This window comes from Mytilus edulis, chromosome 5, assembly GCF_963676685.1.
Source record: "Mytilus edulis chromosome 5, xbMytEdul2.2, whole genome shotgun sequence".
In the NCBI taxonomy this organism is placed as follows: domain Eukaryota; kingdom Metazoa; phylum Mollusca; class Bivalvia; order Mytilida; family Mytilidae; genus Mytilus; species Mytilus edulis.
The window spans coordinates 89,637,417-89,660,823 of NC_092348.1; the positions used below are offsets into that span (position 1 = coordinate 89,637,417).

The 23,407-nt window shown below is 30.7% G+C and overlaps 1 protein-coding gene across 5 annotated transcripts; it reads right to left on the reverse strand.

Moving 5' to 3' along the window:
• Nucleotides 1-9,761: 9,761 nt before the first annotated feature.
• Nucleotides 9,762-22,731, reverse strand: LOC139524763 (intraflagellar transport protein 46 homolog). 5 transcript variants are annotated; one of them, XM_071319822.1, is made up of 14 exons: nt 22,626-22,731; nt 20,176-20,281; nt 19,714-19,746; nt 19,090-19,113; nt 16,281-16,378; nt 15,586-15,815; nt 15,181-15,255; nt 14,423-14,516; nt 13,310-13,444; nt 12,319-12,431; nt 11,471-11,537; nt 10,865-10,925; nt 10,473-10,576; nt 9,762-9,951 (listed from the first exon to the last, which is right to left on the reverse strand). In XM_071319822.1, exons 1-14 carry the CDS (start codon nt 22,656-22,658, stop codon nt 9,850-9,852), a joined length of 1,275 nt encoding a protein of 424 aa, XP_071175923.1. In that variant the 5' UTR covers nt 22,659-22,731; the 3' UTR covers nt 9,762-9,849. The 5 variants fall into 5 exon arrangements, with proteins under 5 accessions (XP_071175923.1, XP_071175924.1, XP_071175928.1 ...); XM_071319823.1 differs by lacking the exon at nt 19,714-19,746; XM_071319827.1 differs by lacking the exon at nt 19,714-19,746 and having other exon boundaries at nt 22,595-22,683.
• Between the last annotated feature and the right edge of the window lie 676 nt (nt 22,732-23,407).

The window sequence follows — 23,407 nt, forward strand, 5'->3', positions numbered from 1 at the left end:
GAATCACACAGAAGGTATACGCATATCAATAAACTGAACTCAGTGCGAATAACCTTTAAAGTACACTTAGACATAGAGCGGCTCAATCTAGTGAAACACTTTTTTTTATGTTGGTCACTGTCTGTTATCAAAGTGCACCGCAATCCTAAAAAAAATAATATGCAAGTTAATTCTAATAGAAGTATAATCCAAAGGAAGTAAATAAACTGTTTACTGAAATAAATGTACAATAGGTCTATGGGCCACAGATGCCGGCCCCTGCTTGTGAAAACCCACAAGTAAACTTCAACATATAGATGCAGGATTCACGTGAGTTTGACTGTTTTGTGACCATAAGCATTGTGTATAAGTTTCAAAACATTTGGTTGAGGCAAACTAAAGTTAAAGAACAGAAACAACAGATTTAGCATTTTTCTTATCTTAAGGCTACGTGTTGATACTTGTATCATTAGTACTCGTACCAACTTCTTATATCTAATAACTCATGCACAGTAACACCACCTAATATCAAACTTGATATATATGTGTTATGGGGTAATAAGGGTTACGTATAAGGTTTATAACATTTGATTGAGTCAAAAACGAAAACGAAAAATTCAGCATTTTCTTAAAGGAACATGATATCCCATGAACGATAAAAGTGACGCTACCAAATTTTCATTTTTTTTTTATGTGGAAATAAGCAACGAAAAAATCAGCATTTTCTTTAAGGAACATGATAACCCATGAACGATAAAAGTGACGCTACCAATTTTTTTTTTATGTGGAAATAAGCATTGTCCGAGGTTAGGAAGATGTGGAGACCCCGCTAACATGTTCAACACCGCCTTATTCAGTATGCATGTGCCTGTCGCAAGTCAGTAGCCTATACATTTGTCCGTTTCTTTTTCGTTTAAATTTCGTTTTATCGTGTGTTTTTCTATGTTGTGATGTTATAATGTTGTTTTATCCCGCTGCAAATGTTTCCACCTGTCCTAAGTCAGGAATCTGATGTGCATTAGTTGTCTTTTGTTTATGTAATTCATACGTGTTTTTCTTTCTCGTTTTTATATAGATTAGACCATTGGTTTTCCCGTTTGAATGGTTTTACAATATTATAGTAATTTTGGGGCCCTTTATAGCTTGTGGTTCGGTGTTAGCCAAGGCTCCGTGTTGAAGGCCGTACATTGACCTATATATAATGGTTCACTTTTATAAATTGTTATTTGGATAAGGAGTTGTCTCGTTGGCATTCATACAACATCGTTCTATATCTATTTGCTCATTGATGAAGGCCGTATGGTGACATATAGTTGTTAATTTCTGTGTCATCTGGTCTTTTGTGGGGAGTTCTTCTTTGACACTCATGCCACATCAGGTGGAGGGTGGGGATCCCGCTAGCATGTTTAATCAACCCCATTCTGTTTGTATGTGCCTGTCCAAAGTCAGGAGACTGTAATTCATGAATTGTCGTTACATATTTGTTTTTGATCATTTTTTGTACATAAATTTGTCCGTTTCTTTTCTCGTTTGAATTGTTTTACATGGTCATTTTGGTGCCTTTTATAGCTGACTATGCGGTATGTACTTTGCTCATTGTTGAAGGCCGTAGGGTGACTTATAGCTGTTAATTTCTGTGTCATTTAGTCTTTCGTGGAGAGTTCTTATTGGCACTCATGCCACATCCTCTTTTTTATTTTGTGTATAAGTTTTGTAGTATTTGATTGAGGCAATTAAAGTTAAGAGAACGGAACCCTTTTTTTTGGACGTTCGGGACGAATGGACTAGAGTAACTCTTTATGCCCCTTTACTATGGTACCAACACAGAAGTTCTGACTATTGTGCTGGTGCTACTCATCCCACTAGCACTGTCATTAACACACACACAATTTTATTATAAAAATATTCAATCTTAATTTTGATTTGATTATTTTGGGCCTATAATGATTATATGCATGTCTTTCACAAGTAGTATAAAATTTGACAAATTTTTGTACATATACATTTTTGTAATATTTTATCACTTATTTTTCAATTGAATAAAGCTAACACACTTAAATTGATCATCACTTTCTTTTTATATGTCTTTTAACTTTCTGTTTAAGATAAAACGATGTGTTACATATATACTTCACACGTATTTCTATCAAATCTGACACTATATTACAAAGCAGCTATTAAATAAAATTCATTCGAACTTTAAATGTGCAATCAAATATATATGCAAGTCGTCAACTGGCCAAGTGGCTAGATGCATATATCGTTGGCCAATTGAACGACAGGTCCTAATTTTGTTGTTTTAAAACTTCTAGAAATATTAACCGAAATAAGGAATGAGTAAAGGGAAATAAATAAAAACAGATCGACTGAATTAAGTAAAAGGATGTTCGACATAATGTATATTTCGTTTTATTTTTAACATCTAACGATGTTTTATTTTTATTTAGATATATACTAAAATATAGTTAGATATGTCGGTAACATGAAAGAATCTTGAGTAACAGGACAGAGTTGGTAACAGAAAGGATTTTTTTTCTCTCAAAAAAATGCTTTATTTTATAGTTTAAGAAAAATACATCATTTCAGATTGGTAACAATTGGAAGATAACAGCAAACAATGTCATTTATCCTTTGAAACTGTATTTGCAAGAGGAAAAATCTGTCTAGGTAATGAAAAATTCTAAAATAAATTCCTTTCTGTTACTTCTTTTTCTCTTCTTTATTTACAGAAAACCATCAACATTTTCAAGATTACATTCTGACGCATGCCTGATTGAGGATGTTTTTTAAAGTTAATTTCATTTTTTCTTTATTTTTAAACTTTACAATTTTTATTAGTGTTGTCAAATCGTACACTTTTGCCTAACCGGTTAATCGGATAATCGTTCGACCGGTTAACCGGTTAACCGGTAGTTTTAGTTGGTGTTTGAAAGCCTTATCAATAGTACCCTACAGATAGATATAAGATGTTGTATGAGTGTCAATTTGACAACCTTTCATCCAATTCATTAATTTACGCTTTTAGAATTTAAGTTTGTCCTTTGGTACTATAAGGCTTGTCTGTGGCGATTCCTGGCGAAGTTTGACTTTTAATAATCAACTACACCGTATCAACTATAGAGTTTGTACCAATTTCAGATTAAACGATAAAAAAAACTTTTTGATCTCGTAAAATTGAATATGTCTGAAACTGATAATTCTTCCCTTTTGAATTGTTGTCTCTGAAAATAGTGTGGAATGTTTCAATTTGAATGATTAATTATAATTAAGAAGATGTGGTATGATTGACAAAAAGACAATTCTTCACAAGAGATCAAAATGACACAGAAATTAACATCTATAGGTCACTGTGCAGCCTGTTTCTTTACTTTGTTTGCATGTTACGCGTACTATCACGTATACATTGCTTACATTCACATTGGTTTGCATTTCACAATTTTTGAATTAGTATTTCGGTGACAAGTAAGACTAAGCCTTGCACGACGGAGGTTGCACATTTCGATGTAGGTTTACATAATATTAGATCAGAAACGAAATAATGAATTAAATCGTAAAATTTAATCGGACTACTGATTTAGAGTTACTGTTAAAAAAACATGTATACTAATGATGTTTCTTTAAGATTCTGCCCCGAGCTGATAGACATGTTCTAATTAGTTATATAATTATAGGATTAACAATAGCAATCAATATACTGGACAATTGATCTGTCAAATTAATTACCATGACTAAAAATCTTCGACCAAACATAACTTTTAATAATTTTATCTCAAATTTATATGAAATCTATCAAAATTGGAAAAAAAGTCCGGTTAACCGGTTAGCGTTTTTGGTATTCGGTATTCGGTCGTTCGACCGGTTAACCGGTTAACCGGTTAATCGTTGACAACACTAATTTTTATTGAACTTTTAATTTTTACATTTTTTTTTTTTAAATTAAGATAAAAACAATAGGTACATTTAGTTTAAGTGAGAAAAGGTTTTAAGGAGTACTTCATGGGTAAGTGCATCCTTAAAGTTGTATGTAGAAGTTTTGTTTGAAATTTCAGGTGGTAATTTATTCCAATCTTTGATTGTTTGGCGGAAGAATGAGAATTTAAAACTGTCTGTATTGCATTGGAGCTGTCTGAATGTTAATTGATGAGAAGATCTTGTTTTGCACTGGCTTTTATGAGAATATCCTGAGATGGTATTGCAATTTCGTTATTTATTATTTTGTGAAACATTTTTAATCTGGTTTTAAGCCTTCGTTCTTGTAGGGTTTACCAGTTCAGATTTTGAAGCATATCAGATACACTGCTGGTGTTGTGAAATCTGTTGCAAGTATATCGTGCAGCTCTTCTTTGCACTTGTTCCAGTCTGTATATATTTTCTGATGTGTGTGGGTCCCAAACTGTACAGCAGTATTCAAGTTTTGGTCTTACTATTGTTTGATATGCTCTTTCCTTCACTAATTTTTAGATTGCGTCTGACGAATGATAAAGATACTATCTACTACTAGTATACTAGAATTGCACAATGTTTTCTGCTGTTATCAAAAGCAAAAAGCCTATTTTTTTCATTCAATATACTGTATATTTTTTTGAAATTTTTTTGATATGGTGATGATAACTTATATCAAATGAAATGGTTGGCATATAGTCGATTAACATTTTGATTCATCAGTGAAATTGTCTTGAACATCCTTCCTGTTACTATTTAATGGTTATGCTGTTACTTTTTATTAGGTAACATGACAGAACGTAACAGAAAGGAATTACGCAGTATTCTTTGTTCATTTACTCGAATTGTGCAGAAGTTTACTGTCAGTAGATATCAATTTGATAGTGAACTCGTGCTGACCCGCAAGACCATTGACCAATGAGAAAGATGAAATTAAATCATGCATTGGTCATAAGTGAAATTTCTCTGTACGTGAAAACATGTTATCTAATTTCAAATATTTATTGTTTAATTAAGTAGGACACTTTGACCCTTTGAGCAGACTAGAAACAGCATAAATTTACAGTCTAAATAGCTCACTTTTTAATTAAATCGGTTAGTAATAACCAATTAAACAGAATTATCTTCTCTGCTGTCTTAAATTGTTTTATTCAGTTTAATTTTCAATTAGCAAATAAAATGAGTTATCATCAAATACATTTCAATATTATGAATGAACACGAATGCGGCCACTTTCATTTAAAACGAAAACCGTCTAAAATTTAACTAAAATGCTAAAATTGTGAGGATTTCAGTACTTTAGCATGACTTAATGATGCTAGTACCAGAAGCATTCTACTTTCCAGTAAATAGCTAAAAGATTACATTTTCACAATTTTGTAAAACTGCTATATTTTGGGGCCAAAAAGGCCGGGGTCTTACTGAACCAACCCCTTTGTGGTATATAGGTCATACTTCTTAATTTACTTATTTCAATCAGTTTTAAATATTGTATACTGCCTTAATGATAACATGACTTTAATAACTGTTTAAATTTGTTTGCTGGGCATTACCAATTATGGATTCGGTAATTTCCGCTAAAAAAAAGAAGTTTACCCAATCATCTCATCATACATCAATTTCATCATACAGCAAACATCATCATCAACATCATCGATCATCACCTTCATCATCCCAAAAACGTATAATGTTGTAGGCACTTCATATAATGTTGTGACCACTGCATATAATGTCCCGACCACTGCATATAATGTTGGGACCACTGCTTATCATGTTGTGAGCACTTCATATAATGTTTTGACCACTGCATATAATGCTGTGAGCACTGCATATAATGTTGTGAACACTGCATATAATTTTGTGAACACTGCATATAATGATGTGAGCACTGCATATAATGGTGAGCGTGTGAGCACTGCATATAATGCTGATCATCAACATAAGGCAGTCATGGCGTTCCATAAGTCAGACTGAATTATGGATAAGTTTAATGAATGTAATTGCACAGGGGATAAATTATCACATTGTCACATGATAACCCTTTATGGATCCTTAGAGGGTTAATGACGTCACATCTACTGATAATGGCGAGTCATCTATTGATGTTGTGTTTCATTTCTTTATTTATTTTTCCACAAAACGCAGCTGAAAAATTCGAAATTCATTATACAGTTTACAACTGAACCCCTACTGATCATAAAGGATGAATTAAATCCATAGGAGATTTGGCTGAACAATATCACTAATAATAGCCTTCACTCTGTGGAGGGGATGGAGTGTTGAAATAATATCATAAGATATTGTTGTATTATAGGTGACTTTATTCAACTGTTCTTTGAAATTAGAAAAAAAAATGTATGTTTGAATCTATTTGATTAGATTTCTTACTTTTATCAAAACACTTGTATCCACTTTATTGCGGTGACTTGATCACCTCTTAAGGGGAGACAAGTGTTTCTCTGGAAGCAATTCGCTGACATATTTCCCGTATGCAAAGTGAACCTAGCGTCACCCTCCTAGTAAAAATCCAGTGATCGCAATACGCATGGATCTGCCAATGAAATAAACTTTTATCTGATTGTAAATATCAAACAAAGGCTCTATATCCATGCTTCTTTGTTGATTGTTTGCTACAAGGTGACAATCGATAAAACTTTGGCTTTACTAAATGATAAAATCGTGCACAGAAGACAAAGTTAATGATATACATGCATTGATTCAAGAATTGGATAAACATTATTTTTCACCAGTCACTCGTTTCATATGACTTTAATTCAGTTTTGTTGTGGATTGAACAAACTTCCAGAAATTTGATTTAAAAGAAAAATTGTTGAAAACACTATTACTGTATAAGAAAACATTTGATATTACATGATAAAAAGATGAGCAATTTTGCATAATTATTAACTTTTTAGATCGGATCATGCAATCTTCATCAAAAACACAGCTAGTAAAATCAGGACATTGAAAATTCAGGTCATCTTCCTTGAAACTGTATCAAAGAATCAGTTCAAAAATAAACAGGATCCTCATATGATTGTTTTCTATCCCTGCTATAACGTGTCTTTCCAAAAATCCTTGTGACCTGTCATTGTTACTTTTTATGTATAGGCTACCAGAAATGCAAAAAGAACTCTGAACTTTCAAGAACAAAATAAATCAACTTTTATATGTGAGTTCAGATCTGACATGAAATTACTACTACTGTAATACAAGCTTTTACTGAATGTTCCAGTCAAGTTTTATATGTGAGTTCAGATCTGACATAAAATTACTACTGTAATACAAGCTTTTACTGAATGTTTCAGTCAACTTTTATATGTGAGCTCAGATCTGACATGAAATTACTACTGTAATACAAGCTTTTACTGAATGTTCCAGTCAAGTTTTATATGTGAGTTCAGATCTGACATGACATTACTACTGTAATACAAGCTTTTACTGAATGTTCCAATCAACTTTTATATGTGAGTTCAGATCTGACATGAAATTACTACTGTAATACAAGCTTTTACTGAATGTTCCAGTCAAGTTTTATATGTGAGTTCAGATCTGACATGACATTACTACTGTAATACAAGCTTTTACTGAATGTTCCAGTCAACTTTTATATGTGAGTTCAGATCTGACATGACATTACTACTGTAATACAAGCTTTTACTGAATGTTCCAGTCAAGTTTTATATGTGAGTTCAGATCTGACATGACATTACTACTGTAATACAAGCTTTTACTGAATGTTCCAGTCAAGTTTTATATGTGAGTTCAGATCTGACATAAAATTACTACTGTAATACAAGCTTTTACTGAATGTTTCAGTCAACTTTTATATGTGAGTTCAGATCTGACATGAAATTACTACTGTAATACAAGCTTTTACTGAATGTTCCAGTCAACTTTTATATGTTAGTTCAGATCTGACATGACATTACTACTGTAATACAAGCTTTTACTGAATGTTCCAGTCAACTTTTATATGTGAGTTCAGATCTGACATGACATTACTACTGTAATACAAGCTTTTACTGAATGTTCCAGTCAAGTTTTATATGTGAGTTCAGATCTGACATGAAATTACTACTGTAATACAAGCTTTTACTGAATGTTCCAGTCAAGTTTTATATGTGAGTTCAGATCTGACATGAAATTACTACTGTAATACAAGCTTTAACTGAATGTTCCAGTCAAGTTTTATATGTGGGTTCAGATCTGACATAAAATTACTACTGTAATACAAGCTTTTACTGAATGTTTCAGTCAACTTTTATATGTGAGCTCAGATCTGACATGAAATTACTACTGTAATACAAGCTTTTACTGAATGTTCCAGTCAAGTTTTATATGCGAGTTCAGATCTGACATGAAATTACTACTGTAATACAAGCTTTTACTGAATGTTCCAATCAACTTTTATATGTGAGTTCAGATCTGACATGAAATTACTACTGTAATACAAGCTTTTACTGAATGTTCCAGTCAAGTTTTATATGTGAGTTCAGATCTGACATGACATTACTACTGTAATACAAGCTTTTACTGAATGTTCCAGTCAACTTTTATATGTGAGTTCAGATCTGACATGACATTACTACTGTAATACAAGCTTTTACTGAATGTTCCAGTCAAGTTTTATATGTGAGTTCAGATCTGACATGACATTACTACTGTAATACAAGCTTTTACTGAATGTTCCAGTCAAGTTTTATATGTGAGTTCAGATCTGACATAAAATTACTACTGTAATACAAGCTTTTACTGAATGTTTCAGTCAACTTTTATATGTGAGTTCAGATCTGACATGAAATTACTACTGTAATACAAGCTTTTACTGAATGTTTCAGTCAACTTTTATATGTGAGTTCAGATCTGACATGAAATTACTACTGTAATACAAGCTTTTACTGAATGTTCCAGTCAACTTTTATATGTGAGTTCAGATCTGACATGAAATTACTACTGTAATACAAGCTTTTACTGAATGTTCCAGTCAACTTTTATATGTGAGTTCAGATCTGACATGACATTACTACTGTAATACAAGCTTTTACTGAATGTTCCAGTCAACTTTTATATGTGAGTTCAGATCTGACATGACATTACTACTGTAATACAAGCTTTTATTGAATGTTCCAGTCAAGTTTTATATGTGAGTTCAGATCTGACATGAAATTACTACTGTAATACAAGCTTTTACTGAATGTTCCAGTCAAGTTTTATATGCGAGTTCAGATCTGACATAAAATTACTACTGTAATACAAGCTTTTACTGAATGTTTCAGTCAACTTTTATATGCGAGTTCAGATCTGACATGAAATTACTACTGTAATACAAGCTTTTACTGAATGTTCCAGTCAAGTTTTATATGTGAGTTCAGATCTGACATGACATTACTACTGTAATACAAGCTTTTACTGAATGTTCCAGTCAACTTTTATATGTGAGTTCAGATCTGACATGAAATTACTACTGTAATACAAGCTTTTACTGAATGTTCCAGTCAAGTTTTATATGTGAGTTCAGATCTGACATGAAATTACTACTGTAATACAAGCTTTTACTGAATGTTCCAGTCAAGTTTTATATGTGAGTTCAGATCTGACATGAAATTACTACTGTAATACAAGCTTTTACTGAATGTTCCAGTCAAGTTTTATATGTGAGTTCAGATCTGACATGAAATTACTACTGTAATACAAGCTTTTACTGAATGTTCCAGTCAACTTTTATATGTGAGTTCAGATCTGACATGAAATTACTACTGTAATACAAGCTTTTACTGAATGTTCCAGTCAACTTTTATACGTGAGTTCAGATCTGACATGAAATTACTACTGTAATACAAGCTTTTACTGAATGTTCCAGTCAAGTTTTATTTGGTACAATAAGATAATAATATACAAAAATAAATTACAAAAACAGTTTGTTTATCACAGAATAAGTTGTTCCCCGCCCATGCCACCACCTCCACCATAATCATCATCTTTTAACGCATTATCCAATTTATTCTCATCAGCCAAAGCTCGAAAATGCTGAAAAAGAACAATTTATGCATATTAAACTATGAATCTAAGTATTTCAACATTTTTTGTATTTGTCTTCAGCATAACACAATTTATTTTCATTGGCCAAAATGCTGTAAAACAAGGATTCAATCATTACTATTATTGTGAATTTTCAGTATTTGTATTACAGCCAACAAATTCATGAGCAGGAAAGGCCTTAACTATTAAAATGGCAACTTTGTCCTTAAAATACCATTTTAATTAATAACTGTAATAATGGCTATGGTTACATATAATAAAACTCACTTATTGACAATATTTTTTGGCATTTTCAGAAACAGCTGAACTAAAACCGTATAATCAAATTTTCTTTTTTTAAGATAAGTTCATATTTGTAAAAATTTATTGTGGACTTCACAGTAATCACTTACATGGATAAAATTACTACCTATTAAAACAAGTATATATCATTTTGCCATCATATACAATATATAAACATACATTTTTCATTGTATTTACATTTGCGCTATCCTTGTTTTTAAACTTACCTGTGAATTTTTAAATTCAGAATACAGCGTAAATAAAACATGAAGAGCTTGAATCTTTGAATTGTGTTGAGATGAACCTTTGTATATTGGTATATCTAATATTGCTGAAATATGAAGAAAAATGTATTACAGTAATTTCAAACTTAGATCAATTTACAGGAGTTAAAGCATATTTTAATAATAATATAATGATTGATAGTAATATCTTTAATCTCAATGCATATTTAATATCTCTTCTTAAGGAAAAAACCTTGCAAGTCAGAAAAATTTATATTAACTTAAAAAAGGCTTGGCTTTAAAAATTTGTATGTGTAAGACTTTTAAAAGGTGAAAAGAGTCCTTATAACATGATAGATTACAATAATTGTTAAACTCAAAACAATTGTACTCACAACAGACAATTTCCACATATTCTGACAAATCACAGTCTAAATCTGCAGTAGGTAAACCAACCTAAAATAAACAAATAAACATCTCAATTTCTAGTTATAGAAAAGTTGTGTGGATTTTGTTGCCAGACTTAAGTAAATAGCTATTTAAAACAAGAGTGAGTGTTATCTGTGAATACCCAAGAATACAAGGATAATTTTTATGAATAATGTGTGTATTTTTTAGAACTGTATTTTAATTTTGTCATAACTGTTAATTTTCCATCCTTTTTATAGGGGACAGGGAACAGCAATAAATTCCAATAAAATATTTTAGCTAACTCTTCTTGGTTATTTTTAAAAATTTGAACTTGCTTGATACTACATATGTTTCATATAAAATTACACTGAATTTGGCATGCCATTAATATTTATCATAGATTAAAAAGATAACAATACATTAAATTCAATAGACCAGGTCTACATTTTTTTATAATAAGAGTAAATGTCTCACTGATGTTTATTCCACATCTTTTTTATTCAAGTACCTTCTTTACTTAAAATTCAGTTTAAAGAATCTTTAATTGTATTCAAAGGGCAGTAACTAAGGAACTAAAAATATACACTCACTTCTTTAAGTAATTCTTCAAACTCAGGAGGCCATTCCTGCATAAGTAGGTCTATGTCAGGCATGTTCCTGGAAAAAAATCATCACATATATCATTTACAATCCATTGTAAGTAAAAATTAAATAACATGGAGCAAATTTACATAGTTTTGAATTCAAATTTACTCTTCCTTTGGTTAAAAAAACTCAAAGGGTTTTATATGAACACAATAAGGTAACCTATTAAGCAATATATTTAACATTTTTTTTATCATTTAACATTTAACTTTGGACAAAATAGAGTAAAATTGCATGTTCTATAAATAATTGTATCAAACTAAAATTAAGGTGAAAAGTTCCCAAGGGAATGACAAATTGGGCGAATTATAAAAATATTATCCAATGTCTAACATGAGCTATTTGCATCTGGGTAAAACAAGTATATCTACTGTTTTTCTAGTAAACATTCTGTAAACCTAGAACTTGATGCATGCAATGATTACCAATACTGTTAACAAATCTTTTACCAAGGGGAAATAAGTCAATGTGATTCAGTACATGTATTAGATTATCTATAGATATAAAATGTACTGTTGGTCCTGTCATATATTCATATTAATCAATGCATAACATTTAATTTCTGTATTTACATAGAAAATTCCCTAAAGTTTAAAATCCAAAAAAAAAATGAGTATAATTGATTTTTAGAATTAATAAAAAAAAGAAAGACAACCTGTAATCTGATCAATTGTCAATTTTGGGATTTATAATGTCACCTAATAAACATTTAGGTTTTGTTTCCCTATTAAACACATAGCTGAACCTTTAAAAACAGTATCTATTATATCTATATAGGCACTGACATACTTACTTTGAATAGTGAACATTAGGTGGTGGTTTTGTTCTATGTAAATCTCTTATACTTTCTATCCAATTGTCTATGGCTTTTGGATTCCTTTCTGCACTCTCAAGACTTTTAACAACCTATGTAAGGTATAAAAATCAACATGATAGACATACTAACATATTGCAGACTTCTCACTCATATCTCAATAGATTATTTTCAAATATGTCAGTTTTTTTTAAAACATAAAGAAGAACAGTAATTTAAACTTGAAATCAATTCTTAAAGTTAGTTTTATTTCAAAAGAGCTCAGTACTTCAAATAAACAAATGCACATTAAATCTGAATACTGAAAATTTATAAATTTTTGCAAGGTTTTATTAGTGTGAATAATGCGACTGGGTGAGCATTGCAATAATAACTTGCATTCTGGCATTTGATAAATATGAAGATGTACGCAGATTTTCCTTAAATTGCATTAATAATTAATCTCACATTTTTGTCCATTCTTCAAAATTGGCAAACAAAAAATGCATGCAATAATTTCTGAATTTACAGCACTTATATTGAATTTTTATTTTCTTTGTTTTCAATTTTTGTTATTTCAAGAAAGCAACATAGAAATAAAGTGTGAAACGCATATTTTTAAATTATATATATACACTGTGTAAATCTATATTGATAAAATGCTAAGGTCTGATATAACTAAAATAGGATCATCAATGTTACCCCTGAACAGCAATAGTAAATGCTAGTTTGGAATTTTGTATTGATATAGAAGTGACAACACTTCTCTGTTGTTCATTGAAGGAAATGTAGGACCAATGGAAAGTGTAATAATACCTACTGCTATATTTATGGCTTTCAGTATCCTTGTCATTTTTGGACAAAACAAACATTAAAATCAAACAATTTTGAAGTTGGTTGGTTTCAATCGATTTTCATTTAGATAAATCTGTTTAATCTTTGTAAATATTTTTTCATAACATAATTTGATGAATTGTAAGTAATTACAAACCACTTTTCTATCTGTGCTCTGTTTTGATATAGCTCTTAGTTGTAGATCTAACACTGTTGGGTCGGACTGTTTAGCACAGGGTTCATCTAAAACTGTCAGTCCTAATGTGTCTGGTTTACTGTCTGGACGAATGATCTGTTCAATAAAATGACAAAAACATACAAAAAAATGGACACTATTATTACTTCAAATTTAGCAATTTATACTTTATAAATAATTCATCATATTCATCATTATACATATATTCATATCAAATATCTTTCATTCTCATTTATGGTATTAAACATCTGGTTTTTAATCTCTCCAGTCATTTTTTTTCTCTCTAAATACTCATAAAGCCTAAGCCAGGACCTGTATCTCAAACTTGGCAGATAACACAAACTTATTCCAAGTCAATGTTTAAAATAATTTCAAACAGGAATGTAAAATGAATTATTCAGACAAGGAGTGGTTTAATTTAAATCATTGGGTCACATACGATTGTTTAAAAGTTGGCAAACACAAAAGACTGAAACCTAGTCACTGAATCTAACCCTTTATGATATATCATACAACCATGGACAGAAAATGTCTGTCTACACTACATTTATCATGAACATCTATACAAGTTACTTTTTCTCAATTTAAATATAAACTGTAGTTTTCTGTGTGATATATTATACTCTAAATGTAACAAATTGGCGTCTAGACCGATGTCAGGGTCTTCAATTCAGATCAGTGAAAGACATGGCAAACAGTGAAGATACTGTATGAGATAAATCTCACACTAGACAATCATACCGTTATATTGAATTATATAGTTTGACTTACAATTCATTAGGTGTTTCTGGTAACACCCTTTTCAAAATCAGGATCGGCAGGTATTTTTGGTTTTTTTTACACATTGGAGAGCGATTTTAAAAATACAATAATATGCAATTCAGCAACTGAAAACACTGAAATTCCAGATATTTTCAAAGAATTTCACTGATGCCAAAAAAATTTAGGGTTGAGGGGCACAAACTAGGGTCGGTCAGGTTATCAGAAACACATATTTTTTTTAAGGCCTAATGTGCTTTAATATGTTAGTTTCTTTTTCTTATTTTGTGTTTGAAATGAGCTAACACTACTTACTTTTACAAATGCATCAATATCACCAACTGCAGGTATAAAATCTGGTATAAATGGCTTCAGCTTATTTTCTAATTCAATAGACTGAGGTGTGTACCTGTAAATGATAGAAATATAGTAACTGTTAAATAGATTCAATAAAATAATAGTTCCAACCATTCATAAAACATAAACCAGTGCATTTTTGCACAATACAACCTAGAGGTAATCCCTTGCAGAAAAGTTCAATTATGAATAAATAGTTAGATGTAGTAGAAATAAATCCTTGTTAGATACCGGTACTCTGTGAAATCAAAGTGATTGTAAGCACTGGAGGGTAAAGATTGCATTACTTTATCAGTGGGAAGTAAAATCAAATATTGCATTGTCAATAAAGCATTGATAGTAGCTGATTCAACTACAATTCTGGATAATGGGAGATAACTCTGATTTTTAACGATGACTTTAACAATGATTTAGAACAGGTATAACATCCCTGCACTTTGCAAAAGTTTTGTAATATTCTGGACAGGTCTAGCATGGTTTTGTGATTTTAATATCTGGGCATATCTTTACATTAATAAATATCTGTAAATCTTTATGGATAGGAGGTTAAGAATGTTTATGATGAATGCACTATATTTCTCAAAAGAATTGATTAAACTTAGAAGATTTATGAATCAAGTCAGTACCAAAGGGTTTTGATTGCATTTCAAGCAATCTTTACCCAAGAATAAAAGATCTTAAGAGTCTCTTAAGAAATTTGAAGAAAACCAGTTTACCTTGTGATATATTGGAATAATTCTTTGATCTCCGGTGATACAGGTAAATTTTCATAGTCCCCTGGATCATAAGCTCTGAAAAACAAATGTGAGACTTAATAAAATGATAAATGATCTTAAAATGTGGTTTTATCAGCTAACAAAGCAGTCAACAATGTAGCCTTTTGGTCAGTACTTTACTGAAACCCTAAGATCTGAGATCACAATTTCTAGTGAAGAAATAGATTGTAGATGAACGACTGAACTAAAAGCTGTACTGAACATTACAAAGTTCCTGCTATGATATTGCTTTATATAACACAAGAAACTTTGTACATTTTATTTAATATCTGAAACCAGTAAATGTTTAATACAAATTATTTACACTGCAGAATAATTATAAATTTGACAACCACTAAATCTCACCCTTCTAATGGTACATGTTCATCATCATCATCCTCATCATCGTCGTCATCATCTTCCTCAGTAGTTTCAGATCCTGTTTCCTCATCCTCTGAATTAAACTGTCCATCAGACTTGACCGGCATCATATTTCCACCCCTGGGAGGTTGGTCCAAAGACTGTAGTTGTTGTTGTTGCATTCTCTGTTGATGCTGCTGTTGGAACTGTTGAGCTTCTTGTTGCATGTGCTGTTGCTATAGAAATGAAGAACAAACAATTATGACAATTAATGAATTGAATTACTGTCTTAAAAAAAGGATTATAAAATACAGGCTACATGGACATCATAAATGTTTGAATAGTCACAAGAGGTCATAAATTATTACAAATAATCGTAAAAATTAATGTAGTAAAAAAAAAGGTATAACCAAATCTCTATGTTACTTTAATACAGTTGTACTTTAACACATAGTTTACCAAATAAAAATAAATTCAGTAAGGATACCTTTGTAAACAATGCAAGGACAAAGAGGTATAATATATTACAAATATCATTATGTCAATTCCGATAGTGCAAAAACATAACTGACCATTTGAGCTTTGATTACCAAATACTAAAACAGCATTAGCTAGCTTTACAAAGAAAGTTATAAATTACACAATTATTACAAAAAAAAAAATAAAAAAAAAAAAAAAAATTACACAATATTCATATTTACCTGTGCTAACTGTTCATCATATTCTTCATCCTCTTCGGAGTTCTCTGCACTTATCATGCCTTCTGGTGGGGTGGATCCAGCACTTTTAATTTTGTCAACTAAATAAAAAAGAGCAAAGGTCGACTAAATTCATGTACATGTACCATTACACACAACATACCAACTATAAGTTCTATTCATCTCATTTTACCAACCCATTTGGTCCATTACATGATTAATTTTGACAGACTGTGCAAAAAGATGAAAGGAAAAGAGCAACGATGTTTGTAATGAACTAAAATATATAATTCCTGTTGCCAGAATCAGTCAAACAAGGGATAAAACAAGTTCTGTTCATTCTTACCTACAACAAATTGTATGGATCATAATGAAAAACAAAATACAAACAAATTGGAATTTTTTAATGTCTGATTTTTGTTTCATTAATTTTTTTTCTGTGACTTTGGCGGAACTTAACAAAATGAAAACTTAAGCATCATCAATATTTTTTTTAAATCTATAACCCAGATTCTTAACTTGTATAAAGCAACAACAGGTATGCATATAATATGAAATCATTTTCTCAATCAGGCATAAAAATGATAAAATACAATTATTTCCTTGCAATATCACAAATTTTGAGTATCATTATTTGTAAGTATCTAAAGACTAATAACCAGACTGGTGAAACTATCAAATATTTTTTAAAATCAACATTCTATTATATTTGAAATTTTGACACATTTAAAAAATATATTAAAATATATAACTAGGTTACTAGTTTCCACAATCTATCTATACTAAAAATATACTTCTATATTGCATTAAGAAACAAATATTCATTAAATTGTGAATATACATGTAATGTGTTTAACATGAAAGGGCTCACACTCCTTAACATAAACATCCCTCTTCAATTGTTCAAGTCAAAATTATATAAACAAAAACTTACTTTGAAGAAAACAAACATTGTATTCTATAAAAAATGTGTTATATTTACATTATAATACAATGATGTTGATATTCAATAGGGTGAATATTACTATTACTATGTAATATAATTACTGATGACTAAGGATCTATTGTTGTGGGTACCTATTCACATGGATACTCAATTCCATGTTTTGGACAAATTCTGTATACAAGCACATAAAAAAATGGTGTTTTGATGAACATTTTAATTCATTGTTCACCTAGTATGTGCCTAACCATTGCACACAAACAAAAGCAATTAAAATAAAGAAGATGAAAATGTTTAATATACCTGTATGACTTCAAAATAAGTGTATATATATGTGAACTTTCTAGCAAAAGCAAATCATTCATATTTTCAAAATCTTCAATAACGATAAAAAATGTACTACTATTCAATTATTGTCTTCCCTTACACTATTTCTCTGATGTTTTTCTGTATACAGTGACCTTAACTATGAGACTTCTCATTAGTAATTTGGCCACCGCACACCACAAGTGCCAGGGGGAAACTGTGATGAAAGTATGTAAAATGTAATCAAAAGTGCATTGAAGGTAAGAAGTTATAAATGATTCTAAAAGAATAAAAGAACAAATTAAATACACCAAATCATTTAAAAATCCTTTAATAACTGTTGAGGAAAAGTTTAGTTAACAAATGGGTAGGAATAAAAAAAATGATCATGGTTCTATCAATTCAATTATATTTCACATGCTCTGTGTTGAAATTCAATGATAGGTCAATCTAGGAAACTTCATCAACAAACTTAAAGTTGACTAGCGTGTGATCAACAAGCACTGAATGAAATATTATTTGTCGATAATAAATAATAGATTCCTAATAAATGTAAAAAAAACATGCATACAAGTCTTAGTTTAGTTTATAATTATGCATGCAATGGATCTATAATTTCTCAAATGACTTGAAGCTGTTATTTAAGATGAGTTATTTCCCTTAGCAGCAAGACATAACTGGTTCCTCACAATGGAGAGTCCAGGAATAACAATTGTTAATACTAGTCTGGTTTGTACATGATATTGTATCAATTTCATGTCATTTATGTTTCCAAAACTCTAATGATACGTATATATAAACTGCAGTCAAATTTCTGAAGGTTCTTATCATATTCTTGCAATTGTAAAAAAATTATATACATAAATATCTAGTAATTGGTTGATGTGTGTACATGGGAGAAAACTATCCTGATCTAATCCGTTAGGGCTGCATTTCATTTTTAATCAGCTCGAAACATCATATATGTTTAAAGGGGAATAATCCTTACATAAATTTATTGTCTCCCATATTACTTTCTCTTCCATGCATCCATCTCGTGCATGCAATAACTGTTCAGTGTTCTATTGTGATGTATTTTATCTTATTAGATCATTGTTATAACACAAATCATTGTAATCAATGTATGAAATTTAACCCTGCAAGAGTCCATAATTGGATAATTAAAGTATTCTTATTCTTATACCTTCTTTTGATCTACTTAAAGAAAAAGACTGGCTGATACAAAGTAAACTTATGTTTGCATTTTTTTATAAACATGATGTACATTTTGTAGTGAATTTTACAATGAAATTTATTTAATACATATTCCTGTGCTGATTTCATTGGTGTACTAGTGTACACTATGTGTAAAGGATAAAGACAAAATACAATAACCATATACTTAAAAGAAAACAAACAGACTTATAAAATGGACTACTGACTTACATTAATATTTTTTTCACATTTAAACATAAGACACAACAATACATAGTCAAAATACACCATAAGCCACAAGTGAATTACCAGTGAAAAAAATGATACTACATGTATATCTAATACTACCTGAGTTAGTAAATATATTACCTGGTCGTCCTAGGCGATCTATACCTGTACAAATGTATGTAGAGGAGTATTTTACATTGAATTCTTACACATACACATGTACACTACAATATGATTGTTGCTATCAAATGTCATCTGAACTTTAATGAATAATGACAATCCATTCAAAGCAGTGATTTGAAAACGGTTTCAGAATTAGTTGACCTAATATTTGCTATTTTTTTAATATTTTAGTATTTTTTCAATGTCCAAGTTTACAAACTCTAAAGCAGAGAATACTTTTAACTAATTCAATTTTTGTGAGAAAAAAAACCAAACATAAATGTAGTCTGAATTAATTCAATATTTTTGGATCTTTATATCCTGTTACTTTTTAAAAATATAACTAAGATTAAGAGGACATAATTATGTCAACATGGTCAACCACAACATAAAAAAGAGAGACTTGCTTTCTTGGTTATGGTATTGGGAAATTACACTGTCCCATTTCAATTGTTTTTCTCTCTCAAATGTTCAAGTAACACTATATTTAGGGAATGCATATAATACTGGTGTACTGACATCTACCTAATTAATTTGTTTTTGGTAGAAATATTCAAAATGACAAACACACAACACATGAATCATTGACATATGTGTACATACCAGGCATGCCAGGGATTCCTAGTAGTTTACCTCCTTTGATAGCATTAGAGAGAGAATGTTCAAAATATCAAAAATATACAATAATATACAGAAATATACAGAATATATACTGCAAATTCAGAAGTTATCGTGAAGTTTTAATTGTTGCGAAAAATGTGACAGAGTTGTAAACGTAATAATTTAAACTTGCATTTTGAACTATTTCATAATATGAATGAAACAGATTTTCCTGAAAAAAAATCTTAAAAAATTAAAATTGCATTTATGTCTAAAATGACAAAATTGCAATACTAAATGCATGCAATAATTTCTGAATTTACAGAAGTTGGAAACCTTCAAATATCTAGTAGCAAACATTTGTAAACCTCTATGTGAAAATGATAAGAGAATGGATGTACATGTATGCTGTTTCATAGACATTATATGTCATTATCTATTAAATGTTTTTAAAAGAGATCATACCAGAAGGGTGGTGTACTCGTGGAGTTGGTGAGTATGTGCTTGCAACTTCTTCACCGTCAGGAACCTCCAATGCCTCGTCGTATGGTTGATTCTGAAAATGTTTGGCCTGAAAATCAAAAAATATATAAATTCTAGTTTCGAACATTAAAATATTTGTGACAGCTGTGTGATTGGTCCAAACCGACAATCATTTTAATTTAATAGATTAGATAACTTAAACATTATGTATGACCAACCAAGAGACATATCAAATAAGGCAGCAACATTACAAACTATTGAAATGTTTAACTAAGTATCGACTGGAACTTCTCTTATGTGTGGCCTGCAAAGTACATTGTAATTGGGTACAATATAGTACCATCAAGAAGTCTGTCAGAACTCAGTGTCACATTTGTACTTCTTTTCTTTGCCATACTGTTTAAGTATGTAATATACCAAGCTGTGAATATTGTCCTCCTACAACTGAAGCACTGTTTTACATTTGGATGATACAGGATTTTTAAATACATGTCTACACAATAACTGGATATACCCCCCCCCCCCTTTTTATCTACAATGTTTTGGTACATGTATTTTAATAATGATAACACAGTGACAAGATGTACATGTATATTCATAAACCAAGAATATCTGTCTTTTTCATTAGCTAGGGGTTCCAGTACCTACCTGACCTAAGGGTAAGGCTTCAGTGTAGGCATGCATAGCAAGGAGTACGTAAGTTTAATTAAAGGTAGCATAGGGTTTGTATTAGGGTTAGCACTAGGTTAGTTTCGAACTTCCGTTTGAGACTTGTTTTTGAACATTAGGCCAAATAAAATAGTATATGTGGTTCCAGTTACATCTCGTCATCTGAAAAAAAGTTAGGATAGGTAGGTAGGGATTTTTTTTAATTTTATGTTGGTTTTTTTTACATTGAGCCTATGGGCAGATGGGAGCATCATTCTGACTTTAACAGTGCTTAATAAAATATGACAATAAAATCTTTAGGGTAGGCTAATTTCAAGACAAAAAAGTAGGGAAGGTAGGGTTACTGGAACCACACATATATTTTTATTTGGCCCTTGTAGAAGTTTGTTATACCAAACCTAATGTTCATCCTACATAGTATTGTTGATAATTTCATCCTGATGTTATAGGCTCTAGCATAGTGATCCATCACTGCACTTTTGACAATTCAGTGCTGATATGAATATGCATTAAAGCAAGGACATTGAGTCTCTCACTTGTAATGGTTGATCGCAAAAAAAGTCTTGTGCTCTTAATAAGACTGTTTGGTAGTATTCTGTTTTTTTCGTGAGATTTGCTTTCACCATTTGAATACTTTTACCCATTACTGAAAATGTTTCTTATCAAAATGTTTAAGGTTGTCAGGTAGTGGCGAACAAAACACAAATTTTGCAGTAAATTCCTTCTGGTAAACATGGTAAAGTTGAATAAACAGCCACACATATTTGAAGCATCATTTCTTGTTTAGGAAAAGAAAAGGAACTAGCTAGATTCAAGTGTTTATTTAAAATGCTATACATTTGAGCAATAGGTACAGATGTGAAAATGAAGTTTGCAATATCCTTAGATTTAGCAGGTGTCTCTCAGTCTGACAGCAGTACGTTGCAGAATTAAAAACAAAATAATAAAAAAATTCTTATGGATATAATAGAGTGTGAAAGTATTTTTATTCAAATCAAGCTAACAGAAAAGATCGTTTTGATTATAATAAACCAACAAAGTAATAAAATATAGGGAGAGCTGCCTTTGATAGTCCTAATTAAATCCTTTGATCCTCTAATAATATCCCCCAGGCAAATGTAATTATGGCGTGTTTTTATTTAACTGAGTGTAGCTGTGAGCCAAAATTTGTTCCTGTTCCTATTAAGAGCTCACTGGATATTCAATATTTAGTAAAGATAACCATATGCATAAAACAAGAAATGCTGAAGTGATTGCATGCTGTCTTTTTACAAATTTATTTTTAAAGATTTTCAAGTGGGGGAGAGGGGTCCAGAACACCCTAAATCTGTTAGTGAAAAGATATTACAGGGAGAGAAAAAAACAGGGGTAACAGACTCTGCTCGAGCAGACACAGGGCGAAATGTACCTCAGAAATCATCATGAATTTGTCAAATGAATGAAAATTGTATGAACATGATGAATGCGAGACCTTGAATATATGAATTGCAATATCAAATATGGGAAAACGAGATGACGCTGTTGGCAATTCATTGAAATAAGTGGATATGGTTCGCTGCTGACAATATCATGATATGAGAATGATATAAATTTGATAAAGCGCAAGATGTTTACATTAGCAACATATGATTTCTTTCAATAAAAACATGTAATTATGTGCTGAAATCTATCAGAAGGTAGAGGAAATGTTATAAACATCTAAAGCATATATATTGCTTTAATATAATCTCACTAATATTTGGAAAATAGCTCAATTATTTTACGTTTTCACGCTCTTCGTCGTAGTCGTCCTCCATCGAGTTTGGAATGCAAGTGCATTATGGGATCGTCTGGTCTGGTCTAGCTAACAACCAAATGAGTAATCTAAATAAAGACCAAAATATGAACCTTTCAGAAAAGTTTCTTTTTAATTAGATTAATTAATTACGACTTGGGTATCCCTAGTAGACAATAGACAATACTTTATTAATAAACCTCATAGGTGTGTAAGAGGACATCAGATATACACGTATACACATTTTTATACTCAATACATTCACACTAAACATAATAATGCTAACGTTACATACATGGTTAAATATAGCAAAATGTCAAATTACAAACTACCATAACATTCAACTCAAAAAGACTAACAGAAATCTCAAGTATATCAATCATTAGAGAAACAGATTCCACCACTGTAATTTAATTGTCTCGAGTGAAGAAATATTGTAATACACTTGTTGCAGTTGTGGCATCTATATTTCTAAGACTCTTCCATCTTGCAATAGTATTTTTAAAAAAAAGACTTTTTTTCTACAAATTACACAAGTATTCCCCATTCTAACCTAAAAGTCAAATCGAAAGAGTTGGTAATATTTTGTTTAAAAAAAACGGAATGCCATATTATGGTCAACGTAATAGATACAAGTATCTTGTCTTTGTAATAGTACGGTGACAATTAAGGTAAATTTAAAAATTTAATGCACCGAAATACCTCACGGCTAATTTTGGTCTTATTTTGAAGATAAATATAATACCCTTCTATTAAGGCATGTCGTAGAAT